The sequence below is a fragment of the Solanum lycopersicum genome, chromosome 3, assembly GCF_036512215.1.
Source record: "Solanum lycopersicum chromosome 3, SLM_r2.1".
Lineage (NCBI taxonomy): Eukaryota > Viridiplantae > Streptophyta > Magnoliopsida > Solanales > Solanaceae > Solanum > Solanum lycopersicum.
In genome coordinates, this window is record NC_090802.1 from 55,768,472 (window position 1) to 55,778,499 (window position 10,028).

Consider the following 10,028-nt stretch of genomic DNA (forward strand, 5'->3'; position numbering starts at 1 on the left):
TACAAAAAAACCTCTAATCGCCAACAAATTTTACTAACATGTTAAGTTGGTTAGTATTCTACTAACAAATTACCAACATATTTCTAATCGGATAATATTTTAAAACTTAACAATGAAATTCTAACAGATTATCAACATAAATCTTACTAAGTATTTTAGTTGGTAAATACGGCGGGAAAAAATGGCGACAAATTTAGCAACCTTCTATCAATGGATTACCAACAGAAATATTACTAACGCACACCTTTTGTTGGTAATATTACCAACGAAGTATATATCAGTTGGTAAATATGACAAAAAAATTATTTATATAATTTATTAACATATTACCAATAAATTTCTAACCAAACATTTACCAACGACAAGATTGTGTTGCTAAATTTATCAACCAAATATAAAATTGTTGGTAAATTAGTAACGAAATGTAATTTGTTGGTAAACTTGTCAACCAATATCAAATTAGTTGGAAATTTTGCCGACGAATAAATATTGTATTTAGTAAATTACTAACATCATTAAAATAGTTAGTAATATACCAAATGATCACTAATCCATTGGTAAAATTTACCAACATATTAATTATTAGTTGGTAATATTACATATGAATGTTTAGTTGAATAGTAACTATTACCAACTCTTATAAAATTTATTGCTAAATTATTAATTACTAGCTTATATTTTAATAGTTGATAAATTACAAATTGAAGTTAATTTTTTGAGTAAATTAGCGTCTAGTGTTGAGGCTTTCATATTTAATTTGTGTCATTAGGCGTTTTAACTTCTAAATTTTAACCAAAATTTGACTTTGTTGAATATTTTTGTTAAACGTGCTCAGATTAGAACTCTGTCAGTGTCATTAGCTTCGAAAGATCGTTGGTTATCTAACGGGAAGATTGGTTCATGTTTTGAGGCTTTTATTTTTGTTTGTGCCGTTATGTGTTTTAAATTTTATGTTTAGGCCAAAATTGACTTTGATCAATATTTTTGTGAACGTGCTCAGATGAAAATTTCATTAGCGCAATTAACTCCAAAGGTCATTTTTTATCTAGTAGAATGGTTGGTTTGAGTTTAGAGTCTTTCATTTTTAATGTGTGCCATTAGGTGTTTAACATATTAATTTTAGCAAAAATTTAACTTTGATCAATATATTTGATAACGTACCCAAATAAGATAGTTACATACGAAAAATCATTTTTGATATAATAAGATAGAGGATTCGTATTTTGAGACTTTTGTTTTTAGTTTATGTCGTTAGGTATTTTAGCTTTTAAGTTTTGGCCAAAATTTTACTTTAGTCAATACCTTTGGTAATCGTGCTCAAATTAAAATTTTGCACCATAGTTAGCTATATAAGTTTTGTTTTGATCTTATAGGATGGTTGGTTGGGGATTTGAGACTTATGTTCAGTGTGTGTCGCTAAGCGTTTTAACTTTTAACTTTTGGCTAAAATTTGAATTAGGTCAACTTTTTTGGGAAATATGCTGAAATCTGAATTTCGTCAGCGCGGTTAGCTATGGAAGGTCCATTTTCACTTTATAGGATGGTTGGTTTGGATTTTGAGGTTTTCATATTCATTTTGTACCGTTAGGCGATTTAACTTTTAACTTTTGGCAAAAATTTGATTTTGGTTAGAATTTTTTGTAAATGTACTCTGATGAAAATTCTGTCAGTTCGATTAGCTTTGAAAGGTCATTTTTATATCTAACAAGATGGTTGTTTCAGGTTTTGACACTTCCATTTTCAGTTTATGTTGTTAGGTTTGTTTAACTTTTGGCCAAAATTTATACTTGGTCAATATTTTTTATAAACGTGCTCAATTAAATTTTTTGATATAATGATATGTGTCATATTGAGATTAATTTAACTTGTTATCATAGATTTTGCATTGTTTCATTCCAATATGATTTATAAAATTGATTAATATTTTTGGATTTATATTCGTGTTCTAAGTTTTTTAATGCAATAAATTAATGAATATTTTACTCTTGAATAATTATTCAGTTAATAATATTTTGAAAATATTGTCAACCAATTACTAAGCTAACAGCGAACTTGACTGATATACTACCAATAAACTAACAATCAATTAGTAAATTTATTAGAAAAATAAATAATCATACTAAAATATTTTAAATTTATTACAAACAAGGGTTGTGGTGTAGTGGTAAGTACTCCTGCATATTTAACCAAGAGGTCTTAAAGTTCGATTCCCGTTGAGTACATAATCATCTTTGTTAAGGAGTACTTTACCACCCAATGTGGGACTTTCCGGTGTGAATCTAGATTTAGTCAGGCTCTAATGTGGGCACCGACACTTGATGGAAAACCCAAAAAAAAATTTAAAAAAAATATTTAAAATTTATTGACAAATTGCCAACATAATTTTTTTGTTGCTAAAATTACCAATCAATTACAAATGTATGAATCGAAAAAAGAAGAAAAAAATTTACAACTTCTTTTCAATTCGTTAGTAAAGGTACTAATGATATACTAACAAAAAAATTAGTTAGTAAATTTACCAACAGAAATTTTAGGGACATATTTCAAAATTTTGTAACATCTTTGGGTGTTTACCAATTGATTTTTGGATGGTAAGTCTACCAACAAATTAAAATCAGTTGGTAATATTTACCGACGAGCTTTTTAGCAACGGATAAATATAAGTTGACATTTGGTTGGTAACTCAATTTGCCAACCGATTTGATCAAGTTACCAACGAATTTTTTTGTTAGTAATTGAGGTTACTTTTGTAGTGTTTGGTCGTCTCACAAACTTAAATTCTATTGTATTCATCAGCCAAATTCCACATACCAACAGTTTTTTGGCTTTGTATGTAGCTCTTTTCAATCATTTTTCTGTCAGCCTCATCATATTTTCTCTTGGTCTTAGGAACCACCTGAGTTAGATCAAGAAAGGTGTACCATAGTTCACTATCTTCAGCCATGATATAGTCGTGTATTCTAGTCTTTCAGGTCTCGGTTTTTGTGTGGCATAAACTCACTGATTAGTTGGTGGGACAATAAATAGTGTTTGAAATAACCATTGTTTATTCCTATAATAGTTTCCATTGAAACAAGGGAGACGGGTAGAGGATTGTTCTTCTTCCAAACTAAGTGGAGCCACTATTTTTCAGAATCCTCTTTTGATGTAAGTCAGATAGAGAATTACTTCTATGATACTAATTGATAGTATAGACAAGTCCACCACGTGATACTGGACTAGGTCGCTACACTAAAGTGCAATAAAGGAAACTAAAATGTAAAGTTAAGATAATGAGTTTTAGGGGAAATCACATTGCTCAAGGAAGGAAAACCACGACATATTCAACATAATTTTCCAATTGTCTTTACTTTCTTCATGCAACAAGTGAATACATACTCCAATTAAACATGTAAGATTAAAATTTTAGTCCTACAAACTGTAACACCCCTATTAGAGAATGAGCAAAGGTACCTCTATTGCTCACTATATCAACTATGTCTAGTTAATATAGACTTCAATCACAGCTTACACAGTCAACTCTTACTATGCTCATTGTTTGATGGAATAATAATAAAACATGACTCATCCCTTTATAAGTTAGAAACGTACCTTACAAGTTGAATCACACAAGACACACAACTTTAAGTTGATTACAATGGACTCAGTTTATAGCTCTATATATCAGGTCCCTTGAAGGCTTGTGTTCTCCAAAGATACACAACTTTAAGTTGATTACATGACTCTGAGATGCATGTTTGACTCACGGGACCAAGTTCCATGGTTTGTGAGGATCATCAAACTACCAGAGTTACAAGCATTATACTCTCTCTAGTTTATATAAAGTGAATTGTTGCAAAAAATTTCATAGTCCAAAAGAAATAAATTGTTGATGGTTCAATATAATTATTGAACCCCCCCCCCCCCCCCCAAAATTTACCCTTCATTTGATGAGGTGCTTAACTAATTTACATTTTTTAGGAGACTAGTTTGAGAATAATCAAAAGGAAAATTATGGAAACTAGTATTTTTTTATATCCTAAAATATTTTTCTCATGGAGTGTGTAATACCCATAACAAATCACTTAATATGGATAGAGGGAGTAATATTTTTACATTGGAGCATATATGCTAAATTGCTAATTAAAAGAACCTGTTGTGTTATCATTCCTGGAAGTTATTTGTTGAGCTCTCGAACATGTATGTTGTAGGAAATTAAATCATGGATGGCACATTAATGTGTTAATTTGCTGAACAATGTTTTTGTCTTATACATATATATTGTGACTACTATAGATAAACAATGCGGGGACAAACATTAGGAAGCCCACCATCGACTACACTGGTGAAGAATATGCACATTTATTTGGTACAAACCTTGAATCTGGATACCATATTTGTCAACTTGCTCATCCTCTTCTGAAAGCATCTGAAGTTGGATCTGTTGTATTCATCTCTTCTGTTGCTGGTTTGGTTCACTTGTCTACTAGTTCTATTTATGCAGCAACAAAAGGTTATCTTCATTATTACTAGCAATCGCACACGTGCACGCTCCCTTTTTAATTCTTCTACATATGAATAACTGGATTACAAAGGAGTTAGTGAGATTTTTTTTCTTTCTTTTTTGTTGATTAACTTCAGGGGCAATGAATCAACTTACCCGAGATTTGGCTTGTGAGTGGGCAAAAGACAACATTCGTGTTAATGGTGTTGCCCCGTGGTATATAAAGACATCTTCTGTGGAATACGTAATATTCTTGCATCCTGCTTAATTATCAATTGGAGGTTGCACTGAAATATATTTGATAGAGTGTATTAAGAAAAATAATGCATGTATTAGCTGTTGAGATTATATTGATGGTTTGTATCGTTTTGCAGGTGATAAAAAATAAAACATTGTTGGATGGAATAAAAAGTAGAACTCCGCTAATGCGCCCTGGAGAAGCACAAGAAGTGTCATCCCTGGTTGCTTACCTCTGTCTTCCTGGGGCATCATACATCACTGGGCAAGTTATAGCAGTTGATGGAGGATTTACCGTCAATGGTTTCAATTTCACAAGCTATTGATATATATTGGCTTACTAAGTCGGATGAAGCATGAGTTCGATTAAGCTCATCAATTTTGACCCAAAAAAATGCAAAAAACTCATTACAATTTCAATAAATAGTATTACTTTATTTTATGCTAACAAGTACAGAATGGGTGGTCGCTAAAACTCTATCAAATTCAAATCTTAAACATGTCTATAGACTTTTTCTCCTCTATGGATGGTATCTCTTTTAGGTGCAGATACTCATGTTCTTAGTGATCCAATGGATGTCATCATAAATAAGACCATTATTAGTATCTTCCTTATCCATTATATATAAATATATAAGCTCAAAAGATTAAGCCAGACCCCAAAGGACTGGGCTGGATTTGGGCCTACTGCTGACACGTCATCCCAGCCCATCTCCAGCACTTCGATAAATGTTTTTGGTAAAATTCAAGCTTCAAATCAGGTTAGAATTGGAGAATTGCTCCTAAACTCTTATATGAGAATTCATACATTTTTTTTAAGAAAACACAATTTATGCTAAAGATCCCCAATCCAAGTTAACGTCCATTTTTAAAGAATGAAACTAGAATCAAGAACTACTCAAGAATCTTGTAGATACAATATGATTTAATGAATGATTTCATGAATGAATTAGATTATGGCATGAGGACAAACAAGTTCAATATTGTGAAAAGTCTTACGTACTTGAAAAGAAAAATGTTTTTGGCGAAAATCAAGAATTCTTGAAGACGCTTGAAAATCTAGTTTTTCTTTTCTTGAAAGTCTTATCAATGGATCTCTAGATGTTAGTAATGCATAGGAATTTAATACATGCACTAGCATGGTTAAGATCTAATTATCCCTCATAAATTTTTTTATATTTTTCCATCATGATCGTGAAGGATATTTTTAAAAATAAATATTTTTATATAAATGCATATTTTTAATACACTTAGCTGAACAATGCATAAGAAACAAACTATGTATAATTAATGTAAATATAACTAATATCAAATATTACTAATGAAAGCATTACTATACACTCTAATTAGCATTATTTTTATACATTTTGCCAACAACTCGTTTGATAGTGTGTATGAAAACAACGGTAAATAGAGTGTATAGTAATGTTTACATCAATTATATACATAATTTATTCTTATACATTGTTTTGTATATTAAAAATAACATGCATTGTATAAAAATATTTATATTTACAAAAATATCCTTCACAATTATAGCGGAAAAGATAAAAAAAAAATTGAGAGGTAATTGAGTATTTAACCATGTTAATACGAGCATTAAATTCTCTTACATTACTAAAACATGGAAATTCTTGGTATTAATTATATATTTTAGGGGGGAAAAGGCAAATACATCCCCTAACTATCGTAAATGATATGAAAGTATCATACATCATACTTTTGGGACATTGGTGGTTTTTTCGTCCAAAAACTGGAGCATATATGTTTTTCACTCTAACCGGAGACTAAATAGGGACACAAGTGACACAATCTTATCCGTCAATTCGATATTTAATAAATATCGAGTCGGTGGATAAGATTATGACACGTGTATGTCCATTAGTATAAATGTATATATGCTCTAATTTTTTGTATCGCTGTTCCAAAAGTATAACAGATGATATATGCATATCATTTATGATAGTTTGAGGATAGATTTGTCATTTTCCCTATATTCTATTAAGAGATAAGGGTAAAAAAGAAATACACTTAAGTTATCCCATTTTTTTCAGTTTCCTACTTAAACTATTGAGAGTGTGAGTTTCATATCTAAGCTATCACTTATTAGTTTGAGAAATACACCATCTTTTTTATTAGAGAAAAGACATAAAGTTAACACTCTAAACTATTGAGAGTGTGAGTTTCATATCTAAGCTATCACTTATTAGTTTGAGAAATACACCATCTTTTTTATTAGAGAAAAGACATAAAGTTAACACTGAAGTTGTCCCGAATTTTCAAAAAGACGCCTTAACTTTGCAATCGTCCTATTACCCCACTAAACAATTTTGAATATATATAATTATATCATTTTTCGTCCACCTGACATAGAGAGTTGTGTGCACTCTCTCAAAGAGATTGAGCAACCTATAATAAATAATATATTTTTATTTTTTATAAGTACTCTATTATAAAATATATTTTCTTATTTTTCTTGTTATATTAATTTTTTTTTCTTTTTATTTTTTCTTTCTCTTTTTTTTTTTCAAAAATTCTTTCTCATCTCCATCCATTAAAGTTTCTTACTTTCAATGTCACCATTCTTCCATAACTTTACCTTCTTTTTTATTACTATTAAATTTACTCTCTTTAATTTTAAAATTTCATCTAAATATTTTCTTAAATTTCGAACAATTAGAAAAATCCATTAGATTTCAAGATGATTAGAAAGTATCATATAGTTTGTCTTTTTATCCAATTTCAATTAAATTCTTTCAATTTTTACGAATTAATTGATTCTTTTAAAATTATCATTTCTAATTTTGAATTTATATGAAAATGAGTAGTTTATGGTACCTTCAAAATTTTCTTAGAAAAATAATTAATTTTGCTATCAATAATTCAATAAAGTCTAAAAAATAATATGAATTCTATAAAGAATTTAACCGGAAGAAGAAAAAGGAAATAAAAAAAATGGGAATAGGGTTCAAGTTGACTTGGGGTATAGGAGGTGAAGAAAACACGATAATGGAGGAATGAATCACTTAAAAGTGGAAGGTAGGAGATGAAGTGAAATTTAAGATAAATCAAAATTAAAAATCAAAAAATAAGAGAGAGAGAAATAAAGTTAAAAAAAAATATAAAGGAAAAACTCCAGATAAAAAAATACATTTTAAATTAAAATTAACATGTGTCATATAATGATTGGTGTGTGAACACACTTGCTTCTTAAAACATAGAATTGATAGAAAAATGGTATAATAATATATGATGAAAATTATTTAGTGAATTAATAGGACAGTTGCAAAGTTAAGGTGTTTTTTTGCAAATTTGAAACAACATCAAGGGTGACTTTATGTCTTTTATCTTTATATTACAATGTCTTCATGGTTTGTGTAGTATATTCTCTTTTATTTTAAAAAATTGTACATCACACTCCACGTGAACAAAATATCTATCTCATCAAAAATTAAATAAATTATTAATATTAATTAAAATTGAAAATTAAAGAATTACTATTTCCCAAAAAATAATGTAAAATGTTTTTCTATCCTACTCCGCTCTTTCTCACCAATCACCATACCCTCCTCCCCATCCCAATTTTTATTTTTTTAAAAAAAAAATAAACTTTTATCAATTTTATTACTAAATCTCCGCCTCCGCTGCCCCCGCCCCCTTCCAATTCCTTGAAATAGTATATATATACTTGCTGCAAAACTTTTTTTAACATAAAATTTGTTTCTATTATATTCGATAAGCAATTTTTTTAAAAAAATCAAAAAATATATATACACGTATAACATAAAATTAAAAAAAATAGAAGCGCGAGGGGAGGAGGCGGTGAGATTTGAATTTAAAAAATATTTTATAAGAGAATTTTTAAAAATAAAAGGATGAGTGTGGGTGGTTTTGGGGGGGGAGGGGGGAGGAGATGGTCCAATGGGCTGAGAAAGATACTTTAAATTTTTATTTTATTTACTAGTACTTTAATCTTTAGATTTAAACTAATACTACTCCTAATAATTTATTTAATTAATATGAAATTATTTTTTATTCATGTGGCAAGGTTTTTCTAATAAAGGGAAAGTATATTACACATGACTAGAAATATGACAAATGAGCGAGTTGAGTCGAATATAAGTCTATTAAAAATAAATTAAATAAAAATAGACAAGCTATCCCTTTTCTTTTATTATATTTAAATGGATAAAACGAATTTATCCAATAAATAATATGAGTAACAATATTATCCATATTATATTAAAAATTTTATTTAAAGCTTAAAAATAATATCATTTAACTCCACCCCTACTTGCCCCGTCCACCCCACCCCCCTCGCAATAAAATGTACAAAATAAAAAACTTCACCCAATCCCTACCAGCTTCCCCCACACCCTCATCCCAAAATAAATTAACAAAATTTTAAAAAAATATTACCAACCCACACCCTACCAGCCCCTCCATCCTACACCCATCCAAAAAAAAAAAATTCATTAAATTTTTTATAAAAAAATTAATTTTTTTTTAAAAAAATTATCACATCCCCTGTTCCCTACCACATAACCCTACCCCACCCACCACCGCGGCCTCAACACCCTATCCCAAAAAATATTAACATAATTTTTCATTTTTTCATTAATTTTTTTGAAAAACAAATTATTACCCATCCCTATCACTTCTATCCCAAACTAAATGTAATTTTTTTTTAATGTTTTTATTGAGGTTTTTTTTTGCTACAACGCTCATTATTTTTATTTTTTTTGCTTTTATCCATTTTATTTATTAATTATCAATTTTTAAATGAGTAATATAGATATTACTTAATTTTTATTCATTTTCAAATGAATTAAATATTCAATTCATTTAATATGAATAAATACCATATTATTTATCCATTTTGTTATTCTTACACATACTGATAGGTATAAAGTTTTCACTTACAATAATTTAGATATAAAGTTGAAAAAAAAAAACTAATGTGTATTTTTATACTGATCTTTTCTATTAATTAGAGAGAACGTAAAAAAGTATATGAAATAAAATAATTTTTAATATATAAAATATTTTATATTTATTATTTTTACTAATACACTCCTTCGCCCTATTTATGTTGTAAAAGTCTGTGATCATTAATACTGAGTATTGATTTTTGTCAATTTTATTCTTACACGTTACCTCAATCACTTTTTTCTTTGTTTTTCATATCATACTGGTGAAAGTGAAGGGGACGGGACGAGTGCATGAGTTTTCTTCTATCATCACCTCTCTGCTTGCCAGCCTATACATTTACACGTGCCTTGTTCATACATTACTTTTGCTGATTTTA

At 28.9% G+C, this 10,028-nt stretch overlaps 1 protein-coding gene across 2 annotated transcripts in view; it reads left to right on the forward strand.

The window, feature by feature from the left end:
- LOC101267590 (tropinone reductase homolog At5g06060-like) overlaps nt 1-5,220 on the forward strand; it is a 28,045-nt gene extending 22,825 nt beyond the window's left edge. Inside the window, exons 3-5 of one of the 2 annotated variants that reach the window (XM_004235216.5) lie at nt 4,276-4,492; nt 4,621-4,727; nt 4,858-5,220. In XM_004235216.5, coding sequence (XP_004235264.1) covers nt 4,276-4,492; nt 4,621-4,727; nt 4,858-5,046 — 513 coding nt within the window. In that variant the 3' untranslated portion in view covers nt 5,047-5,220. Of the gene's footprint in view, nt 1-4,275; nt 4,493-4,620; nt 4,765-4,857 lie in introns of both variants that reach the window. The other variant, XM_010319959.4, reaches the window with a different exon arrangement.
- Nucleotides 5,221-10,028: the final 4,808 nt, after the last annotated feature.